Below are 27,873 nucleotides of genomic sequence, written 5' to 3' on the forward strand. Positions count from 1 at the left end.
TTCGTTGGTTATCCCATTACTTGACTTTCGACGTCTAAATTGAGCAGTAATTACAGGTACAAATTACAGAATGCTCAAATAGTGAAAATGGTTCTGTAATTCTGTTGAAACTGCAGCAATCGCACCAGTCATAGGCAAAATCAATAATGATCAATGCCTATTCATCATAACCTCGAAAATGATCTTTAAGCTGACTGTTAATCTTAATTACTATAATAATAGTGAATAGTCAGGACTCCCACATCTCTATCTTATGTACTCATTACAAAGTTTTGCCTAGTTCATAGCTGCTATCAACAAGTTTTTGTATTAATATAGCTAAAGCCTAAAAGATGTTAGTTACTTCCTCCGTTTCATATTACATGCAACACTTGTATTTTTTACACTATTAACAAATTTCACTTTGACTATCGTTTGTGATTTATACGTGAATGAAAATATAGTCATCTGAGGTTTTGTTAGATTCGTCTTAATATGTATTTTTGTAATTACTTTTTATAAATTTTACAAATACAAAATTAGAGATATATTTTCTCAAAGTTTTGCATTGGCATGCGTGAAAAGTACAAGTGTTGCATGTAATATGAAACGGAGGAAGTATATGTTTGTTTTTTTGTACCACTTTTTTATCATTTAAAATGCAACCATTATGATTAAATATACTACTATATTTAAAGAAAATTATACTAACAAACATTATTATAAATATTTTAGCGTTTGTAGTGGCTATGAACCGAACATTTCTCATTCATAGATAGATTTCCAAACAGTATTATGAACATTCTAGCCTTTATAGTGGGCTATATGAAGGGGGCATTTCTCATTCATAGATAGAGTTTAATGTGCACATTCTTGTATTTGTCAATAAATCACATCTTATATCTTCTATATCTATTAATCAATTAGTAGCTCTCTATTTTTGACACTCTTGAATTATAACTAATTATAGCCAGGTAGAGAAAGTGAAAGTGTTAAATCAATCCCATATTCTCCAACAGATTCTTGAATGCATCCATCATTTTTGTTACACAAATTAGATTGATCTTCAGAAACTGCAACATCACCACCACTTGAGATTTGAGTCTTAAGCTCACTTTTCAACCCTGCTACATTCTCTACTACAGCAACCTAAAACAGAATCAAAAACAGTGTAAAAAAACCATTAGTGAATCACTTATAAATCAAACACATAGAATCAAACCAAGAAAGCTAATAACACTCAGAGTTCAGACCTTCCTACAGACTGTACCATCCTCCTGAACGTACCATCCGGCTTCGTCACAGAGAGCCTTCAACAAGTCATTGTTATCAGCATGTTTAGGCAACTTGTAATTTCCATGAACTCGAAGTCCTGCATAGATTTTCCGGGTGATTTTCCTGCGATTCTTTTCCCTTTCCTTATTGTTTTCGCGTTCCCTATCAGTTGGAAACCGGAGGGACATAACAACACCCTTCTTAGTGTTTCTATGAACCACCCAAGGTCCTCTGCTTGTCTTAATACACCCTCTTACCTTGTTACTTTTCTTTCTTACACCTACAAATCCTTCCATTTCATGTAACTTGAAAATTCATCTTCTTTTTTCTTGCTGTCCTATTTATGCAAAATGAGCAAAGTTTAGCTTTCACATGGTATGTCTTCTCTGAATATTCGATCAACGGTCTTAGGTAGTTCATTGCAGACAACATCTAAGGGATGAAATTTGAGATGAAAAAAAAGAGAGTGGAGTTGTGTGGGTGTACTTAGTACAGTACTATAGTGTACTAGAGACAAACTCTAACAGAAGAATGTTCTAAAAAGTTGAGAAGAAAAAACAGTGAGGAATATAGTACTGAGTACTGACAGGAATATATACTGTAATATGCATCATGGCGGCTTATCTGTTAATAAAGCTCATACTGTCAGAGTTTGGAACATGTTTTTCTTCTCTATAGCAATATTGGTCTGGGAAAGTATGATTTTCTGATGAAATTTATGTTTTTGGGATCAAAACATAAACTAGACAGACTTTTTTTAGTGGTACCTGAGTTACATACTTGTAAATGCACAAGTTACCTATATTATGGTAATTTGTTACATGAATAGGAGTACTAAATAGTAGATAACCATGAGTTTTTTTAAAAAACTATTATTTGGGCACTTCCACAAATCACCTGAGACTACTACAGACTATATTACCTGGACTCGTATACTCATGTCTGATACGGGTACGTGTCCAAGTGTCTGACCCCGTTATTCTATGAAAAATTTCAATAATTTTGGCCCAAAATGAAGTGTCTAAGTGTCGGTGTCCACGTCTGAATGTCAAGAATCCAACACAGGTACTTGAGGTGAATTGAAGAGTCCATGTAACTATGACTACATATTAAAAAAATAATTTTCTCGAGTTATACTATGTGACTTAATTATTTGATTAGATTAGACAATATTACACAAAAGACACATAATATCTACTGAAAATATATAATTTATGTATTTTGCTTAACTTTTAATATCTTATGTGTAACTAATCTGACCATTTTCCAATTTTTTATTGAAATATGAAGATAAACTTTTAAAACTCTAAAACATCACAAATTTTTGAGTGGGACAAAACCACCTTTTACAAACTTTTTTTTTGAAAAGCCATATTTTGCCGCAATCTCAGTATTCACTTCAGTTTTCTCTGGTTGACTTGCTCTAACTTGACAAATTTGACAAAAACCACTTTTGTAAATAACATCTTTTTTAAAATAAATCCACATTGGTCAAAAAAGTTGGCATCCTACCACCTTTTACGAATAATTCATCAGACACAAGCAAGTTAATGTGAATATTTGAAGTCAACTATGAAATTCAGTCATAAGGTGAATTTTAACAATAAAAAGTTCGTAAAAGATAATTTTGTGTCAAATCAATATATATAATTAAAACGTGTGGGTACAAACTGCACCCGATCATATATCACCTCTACATCTTCTCAAGTCTCTAGTGCTGACCATCTATTCAAAATATCATCATTCTACCACTAAGCTACATTACATTTTTGTAATTAAATTAAAGTCTAAATCTAACTACTATGTGTTGTTGCTTCATTAAAGAAAAAGAGAAAGACATAGCCCAAACAAAGTACTCGAGACATCATTCGAACCAGCAAACTAAATTTTTTAAAGGTGAATTTTGACATAATATGAAATTTTAAAGATTTGAATCGAACAAATCTTCCAAAAAAAATCTAAAAGAGACTAGAGTAACTTAGAATTTCTTTTCAAACGCTTCCTCCCAAGTGTACGCAGAACTGTACAACATATAAACATAAAAATCAATATAATAGGAAACATTTTCTGACTCATCTATACATTTCCTATTTTAACTTCAATAATTGCAATCTGAAATCAAAATTTTCACAATTCTTTGCAAAATGCTCCATCCTAATTCTTAAGTGTAAACTGTTCTTTTCAATATCTACCTTTCGTTGTGGCAGGGAGGGGGCTGCTAACAACATGCTGAATATACACAACTACATATTTTTGTTTACATTAAATACCTCATCAGCCTTACTTTACTATACAAATTTGGCATTGTCCTGCAACAAGTCCGCCAGCATGATTCCTTGCCTCTATACAAAGTCAACCAGCAAGACAATACTCCGGTGTAGTAGGACACGGACAGACCTCACTTAATAGTGTCAACTATGTCGCATAAAGGTTGTTACTAATACCATCGCCATATGAACATGATCTTAGCACAAACTTTCATGTCTCTGTTAGACTTAGATGCTTGTTATCCCCCGTAAACTGTTTGGCGCTTGGCCATGTTGAAGGAGAGTAACAATAGTCAGCCAGCAGGTTGAGTAACAATGTGTTGCAGCCTATGGGAGGTGGCTTGGAGAATACAGGACCTGGGACAGATTTACATATACCCTCTTGTAATGATTGGAGCTACTAGAATGCATGCTTCATATATTTCATATGATGTATGGATGCTCCATGTAAATGTCAGAGCATTAGTATAAGCGGAAGTAATTTAGGACTTCCAAAACCTCATACTGGAACATTGAGTTCAGCTCCTGTTAATACTCGTGCAAAAATTTAGGACTTGCAAAAGCTCATACTGGAACATTGAGTTCAGCTCCTGTTAATACTTGTGCAGAAGTTCCCCTATTCCTCGTGAATTTCTGGTCAGAAAGCCTCTGGAAACTGAAAAGGTACACATGCAGGACATCAGAAGAAAGAAACATGTTAGCAGCAAAAGAGTTCCTTTCAGTCTTGCATCAGGTAACTAATTCAGAAGAAAAATTCCACCATTCGGAAATTTTTTGGCACAATCCATCCACCCACCAAACCCCCTTTAACAGTCTTTCTTTTTGAGATGAAAAATGAGTGAGCCTGTCATGCACACACCCAAGCCACCTATACTATTCACTTACTCTAGGCGCAACCACAAGAAGAGGGGTAATTCTGGGCTTTCACAAAAAGGAGGAGGAAAGAATGCTGACGTGGAGAATAACGTTGGGGATTAGGAGAATTCTGTTATGGGCACCTGATGACAGCAGGAGGGCAGCAGAGATGTCAGTACTTTTGGGCAGAAAAATATCTTAGTAGGCCTATAAATAAAGGGGAGGAAATTGTAGGAAATCTATCTGAAAATTTAGTGAAGTTTGTATTTTTCTTTGGGAGCTTTCCAGTGCTCGAAATCTGTGAACTTGGTTATCCTTTGCAATACAAAATCTTTAGTTTCTCTCTCTAACCTTCTAGTCCTTGTGTGTGTGTGATTGGTATTTTTGCTGTGAAACTCCTAGGAATCCAGGTCATAACAACTTGGTATCAGAGCCAAACCTCGGAGTGGTGGCCCACGGAGTGGTGGCCTGGAACCAGCCAGCCGTGACCAACGTGGCCGTGACCAACGTGGCCGTGACCAACGAGGACGTTGGTCCTTATGGGGGGACGAATGTTATGGACTGCTCCCAGGGAAAGGATCCCACATCGACCGTATGGGAGGTTGGTGTGTGGTAACTATCATGCTCGTGCTAACTTGTCAAAATGATGTCCATGCATGGCTCATGGCCCATCATCTGCCTCTTGTGATGGGCCATGTTAGACCTCGTGTTGGCCCAGCCTTCCAGCTATTTAAGTAACTAAGTCTTCCAGTCACAAAACGTTAAAGAATGATGGAATTATGCATCAAGAACAAGTTACTTATACATGCAAACTAAAAGTGGAGAAAATCTTAGAAAGATACTATAACATTAAATGTAATATGACTTGAAGTTTCAACCGAACCTATACCCTTCCCCTTGGCTATATTTTGAAAACTGATAACAGCCAACATTTCAACTTACACGACAGTCAGGTAACCATCTTGATGTACTAGCCTTTAGGGCCACCAACTATATGCAAAACCTTCTCCCTCAGCTTCTCAATCGTCTGTAAGAAGTAAGCAAGGGCCTTAAGAACACTGAGCATTGAGAAAATAGAGCACAAGTATAGTATATAGAACATGCATACCAAACTAGCACTCTGCTCCCATTTCTTAACACGAGCAAAGGCATCTTTGAGATGGGAGCAATAATGATGATCATATTTAAGGTAATATGTTGAATTTTCAGTAGCTTCTGCTACCCACATATGGTTCACGTGATCCTTAGCTCTCTTCACAAGATTACAAAAGCCAATCTGTTACAAAAGCAAAAGAAAGTCAAGCTTGGGATGTAAAATCCATAAAAAAGCAACTTCATGTTAGTAATCATCAATTTATGACAATTTGAATTGATAACGAGCTAAAGATGAGCAAATGGCAATGGAGTTATGCAACTACATAATTCAGTGCTCATAAGTATTTTGGGGCAAGCAAAATTCTTATTCCATTCTATGTCAGTGCCTCAGTGGTCAATTCACCAGGGTCACTGATTAACCCTTTGTAAAGAAAAGAGGGGAGGAAAAACAAGGGAAGAAGAAGAAGACCAAACACTCCTGGCTCCATCTCCTCCCAAATACCATTCTAAAATGTCAGTTATACCCACATCCTAACTGTGCTGCATTGAGGGAACTCAATCGATAATTATTTGCACCCTAAGAAAAAAAACAATTAAAAAATAACAGATCCCAAGTATACATAAATCGAGATGCATATAGGCTCTTTTCCTTTACCTCAGTTTCCAATGAGAATATTTCAACAGTGATATGACAGGAAACAAATGACTATAAACCTAGAAGCTAGTAAAGCATCTCTAAATATAGTTTTCTTTTCGCAGCAGATATGTGGTGAAGATCATCTACTTCAGGAGCAGAAATCTTGCTCAGTACTAAGAAAGAAAAAGGAAGGATTATTATCATGCTTGATCCTGAGCATACTTGATGAGGATAATCTTCCTTGCAACTTATCGTACTCTCCACTGCCCCCTTCCAAGCTAAAATCGTCCTATCAAATGCTAAAATCCCATTCATACACATACTGCTAAAAAGACACCATTATAACCAAGTTCTCCAGCTTTAATATACTTACTATGCTGCCAAGAAGGTTATGGTTAATTGGAGATGTTGAATCATCATCACTGCAAGGGGAACAGAAGCTAATAGCCAACAAGGAGATTGTTGATACTTCTGTTTGTAACTCGCACAAGGTTCCATCAGTAACAAACACCCATTGTCTCTTCTGCTGACCAGATATGTACTCCAGGCCCACGTGTAAAACTAACACAGCAGTATCAAATTCACTGCACAGCCAAAGTATGAGAGTAAGCATGACCACATAAATTCACGACTTTCTGGAAGCACACCTATGAATTTTATAATTAAAAAATTGCTACCAAAGTATTATCACCTGGACAAAGGAACCTCTCCCATTCTTGATAATGATATCCGCTTGCGAGGATTGAAGAAGGGCCTACAGAAAGAACACAGCGAGCTTAATTTTAGCCTGAAATATAAACAATTTCACCATCTAGTGAACAGATAGTTACCCAAAAGATTCCTTCTCTTTTATAGTCAAAGGCTTCCATTTAATGCTTGATCCTTTAGCTTGAAGATAGAGTGTAGTTGAATCAGAATGCAGCGGTATGAGACCTGAGATAGCATAAGCCTCCCCCTCTACCAGCTCAAGTTTCTGATAAACAAGAATTTTTTTTCAGAATGAGATGCATTCAGACAAGAAAGGCAGTAGGTCCAGATGATATGTGAAGGCAGAAGCTATGTCTAAGTGTTGAACATGCAACAGATATTCTCTTAATTTCTACCTACCTGCTGTTCAGTAGGATTCCAAATTGTAATTAATCCTTCTCTTAGAACTTCACTTGCATACTGTCCTCTACTTCTTAGTCCAACAACCCTTACTCGCATAAATGGCGTGACTTCTCTAGCACTTAATCCTGCATCTTCAAGTGCTTTCTCGATCAATCTCTGCATGTTGCACTGCCTGGTTTCCTATAGTCAGGACAGTAAATTAGCTAGCAAAAATAATCTAGATTCTCATCAAAAAAAAAAAAAAAAAAAAAAAAAAGCAGAAATGCACCTCCACTTTTGCTCGATACTTGGAGAATGCTGCTAGCTGCTCAGAGCTCATTTCTGCCATCAACAGTTCTGGTTCAGCAGCACTCTCAAGCATCTTCAGGATATTTGCTCCTTCATTGTCATAGTCATTCTCTGTACAAGAACCGACCAGACCTCTCTGGAAGTCTGACGTCATTCCTTCTATGATGTTAGTCCGCCTACTCGAATAAGCTTGAGACAATTAGTATGAAGCATTTTCAGAATCAAAATATTGAAAATATTTTGTTAGGTATATATGTTCTTAAAGAAGCTATGGTCCCAAAATTTCCATCTGCTTAGAACAAAATTTTGTATATCATTTGTTCGAAATTTTTAATTTTTTTCAGGGGGAGAGGGGAGTGGTTGGGAGGATCCCCCATCAAGGAGTCTGAAAAACACAACAATATCACAGCATCTCTATAAAGGCTGGCAGGATACAGCTCCGGATATACCAAGATTTGGAGGCCCAGTGTGTTTTAAGAATATATCTTCTATCACCTTCAACTTAAAAAATGTTTCCTTGTCTAATTACCTTTCTCCAGCAAAACTTTCGGAACCAACCTCCCCTACTAATCTCCCCTTATTAGGGATCCGGTTGCATCCATCCAGAGCTCTCTACTCTTAAGGCCCTGCCAAGTGCCAATGGTGGGATAATAGCTAGGTGGTTGCTGCTGTCATTGTGCAGACTTGCATCACCAAATCCCAAGCTTTTTATATATAGAAACAGTCAGCCGAATTGATCATTTATTCGTAAAGTATATATATAATTAATTGATACTTTCTGACTTGCACGAATTTAAATTTTAAGTTACCCCGATTTATGTCAGCCGAGTTGATCATTTATTTTATTCGTGAAGTATTTATATAATTAATTGATACTTTCTGACTTGCCGAAACTAAACTTTTAGTTACCCCGATTTATCCAATTCAAAGTACTCATAGGAGATAGCAATGGATTATCAAAACAATTGGCGTAGCTAAGTTTTGTGTTTTTGCCTTTAACTGTATATGCCTTAAATCAGAGAAGCTTGCAAGATAGGGAAAGATTCAAAAGTAGAAAATTATGCAGAATTATATTCATGTACCGTGTCGAGATAAGATTAGCCAACGAAAACAATCATGAAAGATAAAACTTTAATGGTGCAAGTGATTATGCTAATTTAAGAATGATACATGGAATAAAATGGCGACTATAATTCCAGCGTGACTAAAAACTGATCATTAAAACAGGAAGGAAACAATTAGGCATCTTACTAGCAATTCAAAAGCAAATGGTACCACAACACACAAGTAATCCATCATAATTAAAAAAGTGATCATTGATTGAAAAGCGAAACAATTTCACCTCACCAAAAATGACAGACAATTCACGGTGACTAAAGATGATCATTAGTTCAAAAGGGGGACAATCACACATCTAACTAACAACGACAGGACAAACCTCACCTCTGGTTGTAAAGCTGGGTAAGTGAAGCCTCCATCTTCTCGGACCTCACAATACATCCTCCACTCTTCAACCTACAGAAAACAGATTCGATCTAAATTAAAACATGAAAAGCAATATATATTGTTCATATGTGCAGCAGCAACATGAGAAAGTTACCTTTCCTTGTAAAGGACAGGATATATCCTGGTAACTCCAACTAGGGTCCTAGGGATTAGACCTCCCTTACCCTTGATGCATCTAAATGCCAAAGGTGCGCATGCCCCTCTACCTTCAATTTCAAAATAGAATCAGACAAAGTGCCAAGACCATGAGACTATTACTAAGCTAGGACAAAAGGCTATGGGACAAGAGAAGTAAGTCACTAAATGACACTTACAGAATCCTAAACGTTCATGCCAGCTAACTCTGTACGTCCCATTTATATGCAGCATTAAACTAATCGTTGGTGATGCCTGAGATTTCAGTAGAAGTCCTGAGAAACCATTCAAAGGGAAATCGGAAGTACTCAGCTATTCTAAATCTTGAAGAAAACCAGAAGGGAAACAAACCTTGAGGGGAGATACAGGTCCATCCCAGCCAATTAAACCAGCTCCACATATCTACAGGACAAATAACCATTAAAAAACTGTCGTTTCAATGACAGTGCTCTCAGAAAAATAAGGAGTGCTTCAAGCAGAAATGCAATACCCGTAGTTTTTGTCCCACAAATAACTTTCCTGCAGCAAGTTGCTTTGATAGCAAGACATCCAACTGGGCACATACTGAGTACCACCCATCAGTCAGTTCTATTCTGGAATTGTTACTATTTTCAGCCATACTTGTACTGAGATTCTCAATCTCAGAGACACATAGCACCAGCATGGAAGAAGGTGATGCGTCTCCTTCTAAAATTCTCTTAATTGCAGAACGCTGACCATGATTAACTTCACGTTCATATCTGCAAAAGTGGATTGGAGAAAAAAAGTGATGTCACCTGGAAACACTTCAAGCTCCTAGGTCAATAAGGGACAATAATTATAATTGTCATTTACCTATATCTTAATTCCTCAAGCACATTTGAAACAGTTAAAAATCTCATCATAAATTTAGATGAATAACACCTATCATAGCTTGCAAGTTTCCACACAATCCACTTGCAATGATTTGCAACCCACCTACCGGAAATGCAAAAAAAAAAATTAATTTCAATAAACTTTATGAGTAACAACTAACAACGCAGCATAGCTCCATAACAGCTTAGTATTGGAAATATGTTCTCCAACTATGTTGAGAAAGCAGAAAATTTGAAACTAAATTTCAACTGACCCATATAATTTATATCTTCATAGATTATTAATTCTGCAAAGCAGAATGTGGTCTATCTCATTGTGTCCTGACTGTCCTCATCTAACAAAAAGTTGAATATCACATAAATCTGGGAGCAGCGTGGCACAAAGGACTGTCACTAGTTTATAGAAGTGGCTTCCGCTAAAGAAGTTCATGGCCATCCCGTGAAGGGGAGGGGGGTTAAGCCAACCTAGGTCTCCCGATAATCTCTATAGGTAACTAACAGACGCAATCAATCTTCACAGTATAAACATTAACATAAATGTCCTTATAGTAACTTGACTCATGCATCTGATTCCATTTTGATGGAAGTAAGGCTCTAACGTTGTTGTTTTTGTTGTTGTTGTTGTCATTGTTATTGTTGTTTTCTTATCGAGATGAGGTGTTCATCATTCTGCATGTCTTGGTTGGTAAAACATCAGGTAAACAATGCAAGCATCAAAAACTAGCTTGAGCTCAAGAAGTCCAAGGAAATATTAGATATAAATGCACTCCATCCATTTAGGCCAAGAATCAAATTTTCTATATCCCCAAAAATAATACAACTCTGCAAAGACAAGAAGTCTGTGTCTAGTAGAGGGAAGATCTGAAAAGGAATATAATCAAATATAAATTTACTCTTTTGATGCATGTTGCACGGAAGCTCCCGACTGAACCAGCATATGATATAAATTTTCAGCACCAATTGGCTGGGATCCATCACAAAATATGTATTTCTCTGAAGCTCGAGAAGTTATCTGCCGTACTTGCTCTGATAAATGCTCCAGCTATATTCATTAAAGTTCCATGAAACATTTAGCAAAAGTATATGAAGCATTAGAAGTAAAAATGCATCAGGATACCTTTGCTTACCATTTCTGGATAGATCGGAGGCTCTTTAAAAAACTCCTTGACATATAATCTTGGAAGCTGAAATGGATAACGGGTACAAACCCTTTTTTTAGAATTTGAAGCCTCGGGTTCCATGTTGGGAAATCCTGAATCATGAAAAGCCTGTTAAATGGGGATGGATGATTCAATTTTGTCAATCCCATCAGATGATCTCGTAAACTCACCGTTAGGCGCCGAGGAAAGGTTACAGTTTAAAGGAGTAATGAACTTTGAACTTCTTGGCATCTTGAATGGAGAGGCAGAAGTTCTTGTCCCAAATCTCCTTATCTCAGCGGTTGTTCCTTTCTTAGTTGAAGAGTCAATGCCTCTGGTGTTTGTAATATCAACAAGTGGCCCCCCGGATGGCTTTGAGAATCTATGGAAACCTGGACCTGAACCAATTCCCATAGAGTGCTGCAGTACTGTATCAGGAACAAGGGGCTTTGCTTGCAAACTCTTTGTTGGACAATATGAGGATAGTTTACCATTTGATTTACAGATGCTTTCCTCAGCATCAAATTTCCCCATCAAATTGGTCCCTGAGATCAATGTCTCTGATTTGGCTTCTGATGACTTTCTGCTAGAAGATGACTTCATTGGTGATACAAAGATTTTTGGATTTTCTTCAAATTGATGAGAAGAATCAGTCTTGTTCTCTTTGTTAAAGAGGCTCCCATCAGAATTGCTATACTTCATAAATGAAAACATGGAAGCACCTGCATCTCCCTCGTTTAAAAGACTGTCCATGTCTGGGTCACCAAGAAGGTTTTTTGCTCGCTGCAAAGCATCCCTCGAAACTGAAACAGATCTACCACCTGCAGTCTGGAACTTAACTGCAGACTGTTTGGTAGTAGAATTAGACACCTCTGGTCGTAGAATTTCACCAACATCTTCCTCAACCAACTCAGTTCCTGGTGAATCACCCTTCAAATGGAATGGAACCTTTGCACAGAGTGTATCATTCTCAGTTCCCATACTGTTGATCCCCATCTGTGTTTTCTGTAAATGGAATCTTTTCTCAAATGTAGACTTGTCCACTCCACGAAATTTCTTCTTTGCAGGCTCAAAGCCTTGGATGGTGCATTCTTCATTACTTTCGTCGACACCCAACAATGCTCTAGCTCTAAGAAGTCCAGTTGAAGATATATTGACTGTCTTCCCAGAGCCCGTTTGAAACATGGAATTTGGAGAACTGAACCCATTTCCTTTATAACATGGTTTCCCTGAAAAGTAGTTGATCCAAATTTACATGTGCTGTAATACTAAAAACAAAGGAACCTATTAAGCATATCATGTAGAAATCTCATGTTAATCTGATTGCATGAACCGCTCCAATCCTAACACCCCAATTATGTGTCGCATTCCACTTATCCTTTAGAATTAAAAATGTATGATTTAAAAAGCATAATGAAAAACCTTTTGAAAGAATACGGTGACTCCCAAAAGGAAGTCCGACTTGTTCACTAAAATCTAAGAAACATCATGCAAGAAATATCAAAGATAACCTATGCTGCTATAAAACACCGAGCATCAAATATGATAAAATATACAAGTGTCAAACACTCTGAAGCTCGAACTATTGACACAGGTGCGGAGACACAACATTCATAAAACATATTTCTGATTGTAACAGGCTTTTGAATGTGTGCTACTTCTTGTTAAATTTCTCATCCCAAGCCCAGTTTTGAGCACATAACTCGCTCTTCCTTTTCCCTTTATTGGCTATTAATTTTTCTATGACTTTGCAGATCAACAGAATTGAGATTTCACGCGTCCAAGTGAAAATCAATGTGTCTGGTAACCATTCCAAATCCTTGTCGAAGTCTCAAATGTCCGACACAGAGTACTAAAGTTAATTACAAGAGTTAAAGTATCATGAATAATGTATTCAACAAATAATACTCAGTAACTCTTGCATATAATTAGCTTATAATACAGTAAAATTTAGACCATCAAAATCCAATTCCCAAATTTTCAATCACATTAATATCAATCTCAGCTAAGATATAAAATTAATACATCAATTAAAACTAAAACCCTAACCTGTGTCAAATTTACTGATACAATCATCTCCAAGAACAGCAGAAGCTTTAGCAATCGACGACTTCTTTATAACAACAGAGCTTCCGAATCCAGTTCGAAACATCGGAATATCATCATCAACATTTCGTTTATCACAATCCTCCAAAATCTTCGAACAACCTGCGCAAATTTTCCAACATTCAGCAAAATCAAAATCGACAAAAAAATGAGTGAGGACTTGAGGAGAGAGAAGAAATACCTTGAACCAAAACATCATGGAATGAAGGGAGAGTAGTAGGAGGAGGAGAATAGTGAAGTTGATTATCTTGATGAGAAGGTTTAGAAATTGGAGATATTTCCCACCGGAAATTATCTCCGGCGTCGGAAAATATCTGCCAAGATGACACCATTCGGTGTCGACGGCGAGATTTCGTCAATTTTCCGGTGAATTTTGGGATTTAGGGTTTTTTTTCCCTTTTGGTGGAGATTTGCAGAGTTTTTTGTGTGAAAAGTTTTCTCAAGGCGGGAATTTTGAAGTTTTTAGATTGTAGAGTGTAGAATGTACTGTAGTACCTCTATATATATAGAGTTTGTCTTGTAAGAGACCGTCTACTTTTAAATTATAATTAGACAATGGTAAGCTAATATTAAAAAGAGAATTAGCCTACTAGTGACTAGGTTAATTTCTTTCGGTGACTAGTTTAATTCATTTAGTAACTAAGTCTACTTTTATATTAAAATTAGACTATCTCTTTTAATAATTTTTGATATATATAAATGAAAATCTTGTACTTCCTATTCCTAGAAAGTAAGATGATGATTTTTGTCAAGTGGGGGGAAATTTCGGGATCTTATATTGCAATGTGTAAGAATCGGACATCTGTTATAGTTGAAGAAGGACTTTTAATCAACTAGCTCGCTTGATTCTTATCGTGATAGTTTACTAGTATGTAAATGTATGTTGATGATGCACGGTTTTGACCCACGGATAAGAGGTGGCTGATCATTAAAAAAATTCAAGTCGCGTGAGTTGTAATAATGTACTCCACAAAAAAATTTCTAGTTATTTATCTATAAAAATTGTGAATAGTTACTATTTTGAAGATATACTTATTTCGCTCTTTATTAATTGCAAACATTTGAGTTGTTATATTTGTCCATCCATGATAGGTTATCATACACTTGTTAAAAATAAAATTCTAGCAAAACCTCTTAATAATGTAGGGGGGTGAGTAGGATCAAATTCATAGACGGATGGTTGCTTTAATATAGTTTTTAAGGTATGGAAAAACTAAACAAGGACACAAATATAGGAATCAGGTTCTAAACTAATAAAGTATGTGTATATGAATCGCCAACAATCGACCGTCATTGTTTGCCTCGTCAGTATATCAATGGTCGATATCCACCAATTTTAGTGCTTTGCAAATGGAGGACCCAAAGTTTTAATGACGACCAAGGTCGCCATTGTCATTGCTTGGAGCACCTTACACCATGAGCAATACAACAAACTGAGCAATAAAGAAGAATACATGTCAGGCGGTCAAGATGGGATAAGCACTTGTGATCCGCTACAATTCACGCCACCACCCGTAGAAAAGTTTTAGGAAAAAAAAATATCCGGGCCCAAATAAGTTAGAAAATACTCCAGAACAACCATAATTGAAGGTCATAATACACGCTTTCGGACGTTCACAGGGTCTGGATATCGTAAACATTTGGATGCCTCCTTAAGACATGGGAACTCAAGTTAAGGACTGCTATAGTTAGGAAAGGACATATGATGACTTTCACGTCAATTTATGACAATTGTGGGTTGCATCGAAAAAGAGTAAATGGGGGTGTTTAGAGGCTTTTCGAGGCAACGCACAGGGTCCCAAACACTTGAAATACGTTACAGGTCTTGTCGGCTCCCCTAGGAAGATTTTAGTACAAAAATATGGATGGCCCCAGAGAAGTTCGAAAATATCACAAAACCGCCAAAATTGAAGGTTAATACACGTTTTCGAAGGTTCCTAAGGCCTTAAAACTGGAAGACATGGGGATGCCACCTGGGAACATGGGAGGTCAATTTAAGATCTGCCATGACTTGGGACGGGCATATGACGACATTCACGACCATTTTGGGGTCATTCCGAGGTTGCACCGGGGAAAATATAAATGGGTTATCTAGAGGCATCGAAGAGTTCCAAGCATCCTGCATAGTTTACAACTTATGTCGAATCCCTTACGAAGGTTTTGGGAGAACGATATGACCAGGTCTGAAAAATTGAAGGTGATAATACACGCTTTCGGATGTTTCCGGAGCCCTGACACCTTAGGCCATGAGATGCCTCGTTGGGACATGGGAGGTCAATTATAAGAACTTGCATGGCTTATAAACGGGCATTTAACGACTTTCACGACTATTTTGGTGCCATTCGAAGGTTGCACCAAAAAAGTATAAATGTTGTATTTAGAGACTTTATAAGGCAACACAAAGGGTCCAAGCACCTTGGATACATTACAAGTCATGCTGGTGTCCATAAAAAGTTTTTAGAAGAAAATTACGATCGGGCATGGCAAAGTTTGAAAATTCCCTTAAAACCGCAAAAAATCAAAGCTTATAGTAAACATTTTCGGATGTTCTCAAGGCTTGGGCATATGAGGCCATGGGATGCAACTCGGTAACAATGGGATGTAATTTACGAACTCTCATAGCTGAGAACATGCATAAAATGACTTTCACGACCATGTCGACGCTGCATCGACAACGTATAATTTGGGTATTTAGAGCTATTCTAAAGCTACGCAATTGTTTAAAGGCCGAAGCACTCGGGATACATTACAAGACGTCGAAGCCCATAGGAAGGTTTTAGGCGAAAAATATAACAGGGCCTAAGGAAGTCAAAAAATACCCCAAAACCGCGAAAATTAGATAGATGGCTTATTCTGATGACTATTGTGTGTGAAACTCATAAGGGATAACACCAAAGATTAATATATATATTTGTCATTATTTGTTTTTTCATCGAAGAAGAAGTGCAATTATTGATCCTACTTTAGGAATTTTACGAGTTGATGATGTTATGATATACGACCCGTTTGGTAGTCGTTAATAAATTGCGGTAATGGGAATGAATTTTAAGTGTAATTTTATTAGGGAAGCACCCTTAAAATCTCCATGGGGAGGCATTTTTTCTCCATGGACAAGCAATCTCACCCCTAAACGTGTGTTTTTGTCTTCAAGGGGAAGCAATTTTCATTACCACTCATTACCACCCTACAAGGTGGTATTGGATAGGAATGAAAATTCAAGAAGGAAAGTAGACACTTTAGGATAAATTAGCATTACCATGGTAATGAACAATGATATTTTTAACAAATTTACACACAAATTCATTCCCATTACCACCATTTATGACCAACTACCAAACGGGCCGTAGTGCTATTCATCATAAGTTTCATGGCTTCTTTTCTACATTGTGATATCTCCTATGCAGCCTGACTGCTCCTAATAATGCAGATCTCAAAATTTCCTTCATAAGAAATCTTTTATAGAATTAAAAAAAAAACTACACAGTTCAAAAAGTTTTATACAAATTCGTAATCATGAAAAATGTTCAGAAAGTCAAGAAGAACTCCAAAAGGCTGCATATCTTAGTTTAACCTATAACATAATAATTTAAGCAAATATCTATCAATTAACCCATAACATGTATCCGTTTGATAGTCTTATACACAACCTAGTGCGGTTACGCCCATAAATTGATAGTCATATATGTCTATGAACTTTAATAATTTATGCTCATATATAAACTGATAAAAAGATAATACTTCCATCTCATAATATATAGTGCTTGTTTTTTACACGGTTTTCAAGACGTAACTTTGACCTTTAATGTCTTCAATTTCGTATTAATAAAAAATATAAAAAGTTGATATTATGAAACTACACATTGAGACTAGAGGTGATTATTTTGGCCCGCCCCGCGGGCTCGACCCGATTTTTGAGCGGGGTCTGGGCAGTTTTTTTTGCCCGCGATCGGGCCCGACCCGATTTTCTTGGCTATGGGCAAGCCAACAAGATTTTTAGTCTATTTTCTGACCCAGTCCGATTTCGGCCCGAAATAGTATCTTTGGGCACAAAATTTTGGCCCGACCCGACCAATAGGCAAATATTTGTAGACGCGACCCAACTCGAATCTGGGCCGGCTCATGTTCACCTCTAATTGAGACGGATCTAACAAGATCGTATATAAATAATTTTTTTTATTATATATGTAAATGAGAATTTTCAATTAAAAATTTTAAAATCTAACCCATAAAAAATGATGCAGGCCCTATATTATTGGAGGGAGATTATGTGATATTTTTACTACCACATCCGTTAAATTAGTTGCTACACAAAATAATAAAAATATCTCTCTCTCCTTCATTCTGTAGAATCTGTAATGGCTACTTCTTCTCTTCCTTCTTATCACCTCTTAAACTTTCACTCATTCTCTTACTCCCGCCATTACAATCATCTCCACACTTCTTCTTTCTTCAATTCAATTTCCATCAAACGAAACCCTAATTCCTCTTTTCGTCTTCGAGCTCTCCCAAAATCCAAAGAAAATCCCAAATCCTCAATTCCTCCTTCACATTCTTCTCCCTCTAATTCCTTCCTTCCTCCACTTTTCCGCTTCAGGTACTATTCAATTTTCAATTTTAATATCACTCTTAATGTTTTCTACTTTTTTTTAAATTTTTTGTTGTTGTTAATCTTAATTTTGCAGAGATGCACTGAATTCAGATGATCTTGGTGTGGAGATATTGTCGATTGCATTGCCTGCTCTTTTGGCTTTAGCTACTGATCCTATCACTTCCCTTGTTGATACTGCATTTGTTGGTCATTTGGGTATTGATGATTTTTTATTATATCTCTCCAATTTTTGTAGAATCAGCTCATTATTTGGTATATATGACGTCAATTTTCTTATCTTAAATCAAAAGTATTAATCTTTTAGGTATGAGAGAAGTAAATGAGGGCGTATTCGTGTAATTCGAGTGATTTTTTCTTGTTATGTTTGGGTCCATGGTGATTTCATGGAGCTGGTAAAATTCATCAGATATGATACTAATGGGTAGGAGTACATTATAAACTGATTTTTTGGCGTTATGTTTGTGTTATCTCTCATGTATTGATTGAGCTATATTGTTGTGTCACATAAATCCAAAACTCTGTTAATAACCAAAGTGCACAAGACACTGTGAATAGATGGTAATTATTGTCCCTTGAATTTGGGGAACAAAGTGTTTATTGAATATTTTTTTTAATTGAAATGCATGTTGGGGGGTTTGCAGGTTTCTGAATAGTATATAGAAGTTGCTGTTTTATTGAAAAGTTTAGTTTTTTCCTTTGTGATACCGCAGGGTCGGTTGAATTAGCAGCTGTTGGGGTGTCAGTATCAGTGTTTAACTTGGTATCAAAGTTGTTCAATGTTCCTTTGCTCAATGTGACAACATCATTTATTGCTGAAGAGCAAGCATTAGTCAGTATGCAAAATGAAAGTTCCATTCAAGTTGGCCAAGGTATTCACTCAAGTAAAGATCCTTCAAGGTCTATACTCTTAATGAAGCTCTCATGTTTGTTTGATCCATGGAGTTTGGCTCTTATACTGTATCGTTGTATATTGCAGATAATGGAAAAAGGAAAAAAGTCCTTCCATCGGTGTCGTCATCTTTAATTCTTGCTGCAGGCCTCGGATTGGCTGAAGCTGTCGCACTTTCAGCTGGATCTGGATATCTAATGAATATTATGGGTATATCTGTTGTACGTCTGACTTGGCTATTTGTTCATTTTATGCTTCTCTTATATTAATTTGACTCAATAATCATTTTATCGTTTTCCCTTTTTATGATTTTAGCTTAATTTTTTGATGGATGAGCTTTAATAACTTTCTGACATTAATCATCCATAATATGCAGCATCTACAGGAAACATTTTCATTCATATTACAATTGCTACAATATGCTTCCAACAAATGATACTCTATTCTACTAGTTTTCAGGATGAATTTGAAATGAATTCATAGTTGCAGGATATGCTGGGCATTATCTACTAAATTATTTACAGTTCAGATTTTAAGCAGTTGCTTACTTCCTGCAGTTTTTTATTAGTCTCATACCTTTCAGATCTCTGAATATTATCACAACCTTGGAGTTTAAATCCAATACACGTCAAGTGCTTCCCTCCACTATGAGCATTAGAATCGTTATTAAGTAGCAAATACATTTATTTATGTTGTAGGATTCACCGATGCGCAAACCAGCAGAAGAGTTCCTTACGATGAGGGCTTTTGGTGCTCCACCTATTGTTATCGCACTTGCTGCACAGGGAACTTTCCGAGGACTTAAAGATACCAAGACACCTTTGTTTGCCATTGGTAAGTATTCACATGGAACTTTTTTGAAGACATAAAAGCACGTCAGTATGAGGCACGGCTTTTTGAATTCTCAGTACTGTTACCTGCTTACTTTTCATGCACTGCAGTAAAGGCTTGAAGCCTGGAGAGAAAATGACTTGCTCATCTCATCTTCTTTGATATTACACATTTTCAGTTACACTCATCTCATCTTCTTTGATATTACACATTCATAGCCTAAGAGCTATTATCTATATGCTAGTGACTTGCTCATCACTATATGAACATCTGGAATTTGTGTTGGCGGTTCTGTATTCAAATTCACTCTCTATCTACTGAAGTATGAGCTATTGGCTATATCGGTGATTCGGCAAAAATATAGGTTATAAAGTAGATTACTGTAAGACTTACCATACAGTCAAGTCATGTAGGAGGCAAGGATCCCAGTATCTGATCATGAGTTTTTACATGCTTATTATTTTGGCTTTCTGTTGTGTGCTTATGGTTGAACTTTTGCCAGATAAGGTACTTGTGTCTTGCTCTTTTAATCTTTGCGATTTCACATGTGCTTTCGATTGGCAGGAGCAGGAAACCTACTCAATGCAATTCTTGACCTGATCTTGATATATTTCTTAGGCTTTGGTGTTGGTGGTGCAGCAATAGCCACCGTAATTGCTGAGTAGGTCAATTTTGTAACATAGCTCTTGAACTCTAGAATCATGAATGGATTATCATTTGCCGTTTTCTTCAGAACTCTATCATACTAATTCATTACTCTTCGTATCAGATATGTGATAGCTTCTATCTTACTCTGGAAGTTGAATGTACAAGTATCACTTACCTCTCCAAATATCGACGGTGGAAGATTTCTCCAATATCTTAAATCAGGTAGGCTCCTGCTGATAAAGTCTTGATTTTATAAATTTTTTCATGTTTGCAGATCTAATAATATTGCTTGGGAGATGAAATGATTGGGTTGATTTGTCAGAGTTGGAGTATACGTATAAATCCTTACAATGGTCATGTGAAGGCAGCCTTAGTGGGATATGTATACTTTTCAGTTGGATGGTTTGGATATTGAAACAGTTTTTATATGTTCCTACTTCCTAGTTTAATTGTGGAATGATCAGCCAGCTGTATAAGCTGGACATCAAAAGAGCTAGAATTTTTCTTAGTAATGAACTAGAAGTCTTATGCATATGAAGACCAACTAGGACTTAGTTTTTGGTGTCAATGTTTTCCTTGGTTGTGAAGCTGTAGTCGGATGATTTAGCCATTTAGGAAATGGCAGTCTATATAACCATTTTGATGTGCACAATAGTTTTCCTTTTTGTCAAGTTTTTGTCATGTTAATGGAAAGATGTGTACATGTGCTTGTGATACATTGTAGCCTCACAACTTTCCTTCTCAATGTAATATTCTTCAATTTTATTTATAGGAGGGCTCTTGATTGGAAGGACGTTATCAGTCCTTGTGCCAATGACGCTAGCTACATCTATGGCTGCAAGGGAAGGTCCTGTACCAATGGCTGGTTATCAAATTTGTGTTGAAATTTGGCTGACTATATCATTGTTGACTGATGCTTTGGCACTTGCTGCGCAGGTAAACCCCCTCCCAACTCAATTGAAGAATTAATAGAGTGAAAAACTATCTTGTGCTTATTCTTTGTGTATAATGCTGGATAAAAGCCTACTACAATTTTACCATACACCTGAGATATTACACTTGTTTCCAATCACTAAGATTCCATGTCTGGTCCTGGTTTTTATGCATTTATTGCTATGCTCATCAAAAAGGAAAAGATGAGTCTTTTTGATACGTGTGCTTTTAATTTTAGCTCTTACCTTTCAAATTTCAATATATGATAGTTTGATGAATCTATGCAAATTACATTCCTCTCCTTGGCTTCCTCCCTTTAGACTTTCGTGAGTTGCTCTTGGGTCTTTGCTCATTTTCAACTTATTGAGGCAGAAGCTCTGTCTTGGATCTTTTAAGTTTTTTTTTTTTTTTTTTATCATTATCAGTTTATAACATGGATTAGCTGTGTTTCTTGTAGAATTACGTTAGTTGAAGAGATGCTTCTGACTCTGATGCTAGACTCATACTCTATGTACGTGAATTCTTTGCTTTTATCCTCCTTGCGGACCCAGAATATCTTTTCACCCCTTCTGAAAATGCTAAAATTCTGGACAAAATTGAGGTATCCTGTGGAGGCAATGTCAAAAGCAGAGTTCAGAAATAGTAATTCAGAGTGGAATCAGCATAGACTCTTATGTATTTACCACTTTAGATGATGACAAGTTATGGAGACATTACTGGTAGATTTAAGCGAGCAGTAGATGTCAGCATGTCACAACTGGTTCTCTTCTGACATTACGTTTAAGATGTACTTAAGGAAACAATATTTTCTTATGGACAGTGGGAACAGTTTCATTCAATAAGGTTGTCCCAATTAAGTTGTCTCAGTTACTTTTTATGGTTACTAATTTTTTTCCCCTTTATTTAGAGAGAATCTTGGTTAGTTACAAGGTCGACTTTGATCCTTGAAAGCACTACAAAGTGTAAGTATTGGCTGTGTGGATGAATTTGGAGAAGTTATAAGTTGTCACAGGTTGTCGCTTGATGTTTAACGACAAGGAAGAGAGGACGTGCTACTAGGCAGTTGATACGCCGGCATCAATAGTGACTTGTCCGTGTTGGGATAGGCATGACTTTGTTGGTTGCAACACCTCAGTGTGCTGGCTGTGTTCTGGGGTTACTGAATTGACAACATGACAGCTACGGATGCGATAACATGACCATGAGGAGTTTGACGCGTTCGTGTTGTTCAGGCTCTGACTTTGGGAGTTACCTTATCTAAGTCTACTGACTACTTACACTAGGCTTATATATAGGGTGTTTGTGACGATTGTTCATGTGGTTGTGTTTGGTGTTTATGAGAGTTAACACGTTGGGGCTTAGATATGTGACCCTGTGAGATTATAGATAGATCTGGAGAGCCTTGTATTTGTCTCACATACTTCGTTTCAAAGTCCTAGTGCATTGTTGGTTGTTTTTCTCCTAGTTCCTGTGTTTTCACGTGTGTTCTTTATGATTTTTGCTTGTCTGTTACTTTACATAATTATTCTTGTTTGATTGAGCAAGTAGTGTGCCTTCAAATCTAACAGTAAGTCAATAGAAGTCGACAACAGAGTACTAGATGTGGCCTTTATTGAATTCAAGCATTTATGATAGAGCTCAACATAGGTGATTGATTTATTAAAATGGGTAAGCTTCAGAAGTAAAATGGCTGAAGTGTACAACTCAAGAGCAATTTCAAAGCTGCTAGCCTGCTTAGGATTTCATTTTATGCAATTGTCGCGTTCTGTCCGATTATCCAGTGTAGTTCAATACTTCAATCAGTTTATGAGTGGATGTTTGTGATGTAAACGGCAGGAAAGTAGTGTTTTCCTGGCCAAGGCCAAAAATTTCTCCAACTGAGAAGAAGTTTATCTGTATATACCTGGACTCCAAAATTTGATGCTAGTATTCTACTTGTATTCAGTATCTTTGTCGATAGTCAAGGGACCTAGTCTTTTGCTTGACTGCTGATAATTGCAATTTCAAGTCTATTGATTTGTCAGTTATTGAAGCCTTCACTTTTACGCTCTTTCTTTTTACAGGCTCTTCTGGCTGGTGGTTACTCCCAAGGCAATTATGTGCAGGCACGCCAAGTTGTTTATAGAGTGCTGCAGGTTGGAATTTTCCTAAGCTGCCCCACACTTTTCCTTTTGATGCTCTTGCTTATTCATTCCTGACAATAGAACTTGGACTTACAATTTATTGTTTCATTGTTGATATCATTGACAGATAGGTTTTGTAATTGGAATGGGTTTGGGTGCCACTTTGTTCCTTGGTTTTGGAGTGCTTCTAAACTTATTCACCTCAGATGCAGAGGTCACAAAAGTTGCCTGGTCTGGCGTCTTGGTATGAACTCAGTTCTATAATTGCTCTTAGATCCACTTCCTTTTCTGTTTTGTGGTGAATAAATAACTCTGCTATAATATGATGTAAATATTAAGTTTTTATGGCAGTTTGAGCTGATGTTATGGCGTTCTTTGTCTCTCTGTACAGAGTCACTGCTTAGTCAAGTCAGACTTGTGCATCTATCTGTATAAGGTTTAGTAGAAAGACAGAAACATTACCATAGTTATCCTGATGTATTTGTTCTTTCAATCTCCTCCAATGCAGTTCATCTTTGTGCACTCACATAACCAATATCTGTTCGTATAGGAAGAGTGCTACTAGCTTGCCTTTGGATCCTTGAAACTAGTGGGTCTGGTTCCACCGTTTAGACTTGTCAAAATTGGTTGTTTGCAGCTTTACCTTTTCAGTCGCAGAAGTCGTACCATGTAATTCTGCCATTTGCAATATTGAGGCAAACCAAGTTGATTATGAATCTTTTAACTCTTCTATTTCTTGACTTTCTAGTTCCTACCCTTTAGATGTATTTGAACATTCTGCTGCCTTATGGACAAATTATGGGATTTCACTTGAACACTTTTTTGACAGGATCTGGGTTATTTTTGTCGTCCAGTTGTGTATGAACTGCCAAATATGATGGATAGTTGGATCAATTAGAATTAAACATGTCGAGTCACAAGACGGTCTCAGATAGTTTAGAAAGCTTCTAGATTCTTAATGTGCACCAAAAAATCCACTACTAACATGGTTAGTTGCATTTTCAATCACAGGACTAGAGGTCACTTTCACACTAAACATGTGCCTCAATTAATAATTTTTTCAAATAATCTACGATTAATCTAATATTATACATTTATGTTTTACATGCTTGCCTGTGTATATTTCATGATTTATGCTACTTGGCTTCCCTCTCTTCGTATCTGCAATTTATATTATGTTTTTTGTAGATAATTAACGTACTGTGTAACCTTAGTTGTTTGACAATTAATTGGGGTCTTCAGAATGAGTTTCCAATCCCTTTTGCTGAGGGCATGCAACACCGAATATGCCGGATCACCTGATATATACATTATTCTGCAGTTTGTTGCTGGATCACAGCCAATCAATGCAATTGCATTTGTTCTTGACGGGCTCTACTACGGGGTTTCAGACTTTGAATATGCTGCCTACTCTACGGTATTTATAGTTTCCGAGAGAAAGTTCTCAAGATAGTTTCATTCCATATCCGAGTAGCTTTATCTTGTCCAAAGCTTTTGAACCCGAAAAAAGATAAATTTATTCCTTGTCGTGTTTGGTGCAGGTTGTAGCTGCATTACTTTCATCAATTTTTCTGCTAATTGGTGTTCCTGTTTATGGTCTCCCTGGGGTCTGGGCAGGGTTGTTTATGTTCATGAGCTTGCGTGTAGTTGCTGGAAGTTTGAGGTGAAATTTCTGTAATACTTGTACCAAAGATTTACAACCGATGTTATTATTTATCCATCGTCTATCTGTTAGATACTTTTGCTTGATAAATTTTCAATATTATGCTTGCTGAATGTTGAAATCTATGGGGCTTTCATTGCCTTACAACATTTTATTTTCCCCCTTCTTTATCGTGTCTTTTCATAATATTTTTTTATACTAATGTATCTAGGTTGGGCACAAAAAGCGGACCATGGAACAAAATTTGGTCTGAATTGGAGTAGGGGACAGGTGTGCTTCAGTCATGTCCTTGTGGCTAGCCTTGTTTATCAGGCAGCTCAATTTCCCATGCCAGCCAGCATAAGGTGATGAGATGTTGAGACGTTTGAGCCCTTTTTGAACTGCTCCTGAATTTCATCAGCAGAAAAGGCTTCTGGAGCCATTGAGCAATGAGGTCATCATGATCTAGTATGATGCAGCATTTCCACATTCAAATGCTAATAGAGTTACGTTGCTCAGGATCACACATTGTTGGAGCTTCCATTGACTATTGTATGCTGCTTAATTCAGTTACAGCTCACAACTCACAATCATTGAGGTGCATACTTCTGTAACTCTCGACTGCTATTTGAAACTGCACATCATTGCTTTTCTGCTTCTATATGTAAATAACTAGATACTGACAGAAAGAAAAGTATCATCTAGATTTAATAATTGTTATGCTCTGTTTAACCATTGATATGAAACTACTAGAAATTTGATGTTAAACATCAGGATCATATATGTTATACTGATGTACATATACAGCTAAAGAGAAGACCGAAAAAAAGTGTACAATGATAGATGAATTTATATTGCATTAGAAATTGTATAGATTCCGATTAATCTGCTCCTATCTTACCTGCTTGTATCATCCTTCCTCAATGACTAACAAAATTTTAATGTAAACCAAAATCCAGAACTGCCAGATGTGAGAGGAGATTGTATCTCTTTGTACAACTATGCTAGAACAAAACCTAACTGAGATGCTATCAGTAAAATTGATCACTTCAGCCAACGATATGCTGTCTGACAATTTAACCTACAGGTCAGGGAATAGGACATTCTTCACTTCTTGGGTGTCGCTATTATCAGATTTCATAAAATCAGATAAGTCATCGAAATTGAAAAAATCTCTATCAAAGTTGATTAAATCATCAACTTGGCCAATATTGAAAGAACTTTCATCAAAGTTGATTAAACCAGTCAAATCATCCAAATCCAAAGAACCTTCTTCCTCTTCCTGCCGATATCCACCACAATCACGACTTGTTTGTTGCATAGCCACGACATCCATTGAATTTACTAGACTATTCTTCGAATCTCGAGTGCCTGTTGCTCCATCTTGTTCTTTTTTCTGTGAACACTGAATATCATCAGCACTGAAAGATTCTGTCTTGCTTGTCACTTTGCCTTCTAGATCATCAATCTGTTCTTTACTGTCCTTTACTATATGTGTTCTCTTATTCTCCAAGAACTCAGGCTCACTATCACCATTGCATACATGCAGAGAAGCTGATGAATGTGTTTCTAAAGATATAACATTCTTTTCTGATGATAGTCCATAAACAGATGAACCTGTTGATTCAGACCCGGCGTCAGGAAAATTAAGAATAGCAGATGGGCCATAGAGAACCCGAGCAGCCTCATCATAAGCACAAGCTGCTTCAAAGGCAGTTGGGAAGGTGCCTAGCCATAGACGTCGTATCTTATTACCACTATTTTGTAGTTCACTGGAGATTGGTTTGCGAATTTCTGCCACCCATTTACCCCAAACCCTCTGCCTAACACCTCTGTATCTGCAACTCGAATTCTCTGGACCACCTTTTCCACTCATACAACCCCTCTTCGAACCCATAGGCTTCTGTTTTCGCTTTGTTCTAGACTTCCCCTCGCACGAATCATCAGGCATTTCCTCACTTCTCCATTTTGCTAGTGTTTCTGAAACTGCAATACGTGCATCCTTAATCCTTTTCTTCCTTTGCTGGGTATTCCTGATTTCCACACATAAAAAAGTAGTCCAGTTAAAATAAAGAATCATTATTGCAAGTATACTCATTTACATAACAAATAATCTTCCTATTATAAATTTGTAAAAACACAGAAAGTTCATTAATCATCAAATATAGAAAAACAAAGAACACATGTACAAGAAAATGCCAAGAATTTAACAAAGAAAAGAAAGAAAACTAACCAACCTTTTTTCTTGGTCTTCATTTCCAAATGACATGGATTCTTTCTCTATCTTCTCTGTTAAATTGGTATTTACTTAAGTTTCTGGAAAAGAATTTGAAGATGAATTTGTTTGAATCTTTATAAGTGTGTTTTTGAGAAGAAAAGCTGGAGTGTTTTTTGTGTATATCATTTTGGGTTAGTTGATGACGTGGGATATCTTTGTTTAATGAAAAAGGGGTGACATGGCGTTTCCTTGGCCGCCGGTTTTTGCGAAACGGTTGAGGTTTTGCTTGTCCTTGGTGTAGCCTCTTTACTAGTTGCACTTGTTTTCTTGGGGATCAAGGCAACATTTGCCATTGGATAATTACTTACATAAGAAGAAATTAGGATTACCGCTACAAAAATTATTAAAAGAGACAGTCTAATTTTAATATAAAAGTAGACCTAGTCACTAAAGGAATTAAACTGATTACTGAGAGAAATTAACTTAGTCTCTATTAGACTAATTCTCTTTTAAATATTGGGCTTACTATTGTTTAATTTTAATTTAAAAGTAGGCGGTCTATTACAAAACAAACCCTTACCACTATGGCCATTTATAAATTGAAAAATCTATTTGTGGTTGTACATGAGAAATCTTATGATGCAAAAATGATTTTCGATTTAAAAAGAAAACTTAGAGACAATGTTTGCATGACATAAAAAGTACTTCCTCCGTTTCATTTTAATTGTTACACT

The 27,873-nt window shown here is 36.7% G+C and overlaps 4 protein-coding genes across 8 annotated transcripts; 1 reads left to right on the plus strand and 3 right to left on the minus strand.

The window, feature by feature from the left end:
* Nucleotides 1-667: 667 nt before the first annotated feature.
* On the minus strand, nucleotides 668-3,148 carry LOC125497618 (protein BRASSINAZOLE-RESISTANT 2-like). The gene is made up of 2 exons (XM_048645017.2): nucleotides 1,233-3,148; nucleotides 668-1,128 (listed from the first exon to the last, which is right to left on the minus strand). Exons 1-2 carry the CDS (start codon nucleotides 1,548-1,550, stop codon nucleotides 940-942), a joined length of 507 nt encoding a protein of 168 aa, XP_048500974.1. The 5' UTR covers nucleotides 1,551-3,148; the 3' UTR covers nucleotides 668-939.
* A 128-nt stretch (nucleotides 3,149-3,276) lies between these two features.
* On the minus strand, nucleotides 3,277-13,728 carry LOC104892556 (protein BREAST CANCER SUSCEPTIBILITY 2 homolog B). Of its 2 annotated transcripts, none has more exons than XR_007274605.1 (19): nucleotides 13,428-13,728; nucleotides 13,190-13,348; nucleotides 11,332-12,369; nucleotides 11,129-11,253; nucleotides 10,895-11,043; nucleotides 9,982-10,104; nucleotides 9,638-9,887; nucleotides 9,499-9,549; nucleotides 9,327-9,402; nucleotides 9,107-9,218; nucleotides 8,950-9,021; nucleotides 7,487-7,682; nucleotides 7,216-7,398; nucleotides 6,939-7,081; nucleotides 6,800-6,862; nucleotides 6,482-6,692; nucleotides 5,485-5,652; nucleotides 5,260-5,403; nucleotides 3,277-4,176 (listed from the first exon to the last, which is right to left on the minus strand). XR_007274605.1 is itself a non-coding variant. In XM_010678519.3 (19 exons), exons 1-18 carry the CDS (start codon nucleotides 13,576-13,578, stop codon nucleotides 5,347-5,349), a joined length of 3,327 nt encoding a protein of 1,108 aa, XP_010676821.1. In that variant the 5' UTR covers nucleotides 13,579-13,728; the 3' UTR covers nucleotides 3,277-4,176; nucleotides 5,319-5,346. The 2 variants fall into 2 exon arrangements, 1 of the variants encoding a protein (XP_010676821.1); XM_010678519.3 differs by having other exon boundaries at nucleotides 5,319-5,403.
* Nucleotides 13,729-17,542: 3,814 nt separating this feature from the next.
* Nucleotides 17,543-25,794, plus strand: LOC104892558 (protein DETOXIFICATION 44, chloroplastic). 3 transcript variants are annotated; one of them, XM_010678521.4, is made up of 13 exons: nucleotides 17,546-17,840; nucleotides 17,929-18,050; nucleotides 18,566-18,724; nucleotides 18,832-18,965; nucleotides 19,443-19,578; nucleotides 20,140-20,236; nucleotides 20,345-20,445; nucleotides 20,996-21,159; nucleotides 23,220-23,291; nucleotides 23,407-23,523; nucleotides 24,601-24,696; nucleotides 24,821-24,942; nucleotides 25,154-25,794. In XM_010678521.4, exons 1-13 carry the CDS (start codon nucleotides 17,602-17,604, stop codon nucleotides 25,203-25,205), a joined length of 1,611 nt encoding a protein of 536 aa, XP_010676823.1. In that variant the 5' UTR covers nucleotides 17,546-17,601; the 3' UTR covers nucleotides 25,206-25,794. The 3 variants fall into 3 exon arrangements, with proteins under 3 accessions (XP_048500972.1, XP_010676823.1, XP_048500971.1); XM_048645014.2 differs by lacking the exon at nucleotides 19,443-19,578 and having other exon boundaries at nucleotides 18,832-18,954; XM_048645015.2 differs by lacking the exons at nucleotides 24,821-24,942; nucleotides 25,154-25,794 and having other exon boundaries at nucleotides 17,543-17,840; nucleotides 24,522-24,663.
* LOC104892557 (dehydration-responsive element-binding protein 2A) lies at nucleotides 25,754-27,398 on the minus strand. 2 transcript variants are annotated; one of them, XM_010678520.3, is made up of 2 exons: nucleotides 27,159-27,398; nucleotides 25,754-26,954 (listed from the first exon to the last, which is right to left on the minus strand). In XM_010678520.3, exons 1-2 carry the CDS (start codon nucleotides 27,188-27,190, stop codon nucleotides 26,003-26,005), a joined length of 984 nt encoding a protein of 327 aa, XP_010676822.1. In that variant the 5' UTR covers nucleotides 27,191-27,398; the 3' UTR covers nucleotides 25,754-26,002. The 2 variants fall into 2 exon arrangements, with proteins under 2 accessions (XP_010676822.1, XP_048500973.1); XM_048645016.1 differs by having other exon boundaries at nucleotides 27,155-27,398.
* Nucleotides 27,399-27,873: the final 475 nt, after the last annotated feature.

This window comes from Beta vulgaris, chromosome 5 (genome assembly GCF_026745355.1).
Source record: "Beta vulgaris subsp. vulgaris cultivar EL10 chromosome 5, EL10.2, whole genome shotgun sequence".
NCBI lineage: Eukaryota > Viridiplantae > Streptophyta > Magnoliopsida > Caryophyllales > Amaranthaceae > Beta > Beta vulgaris.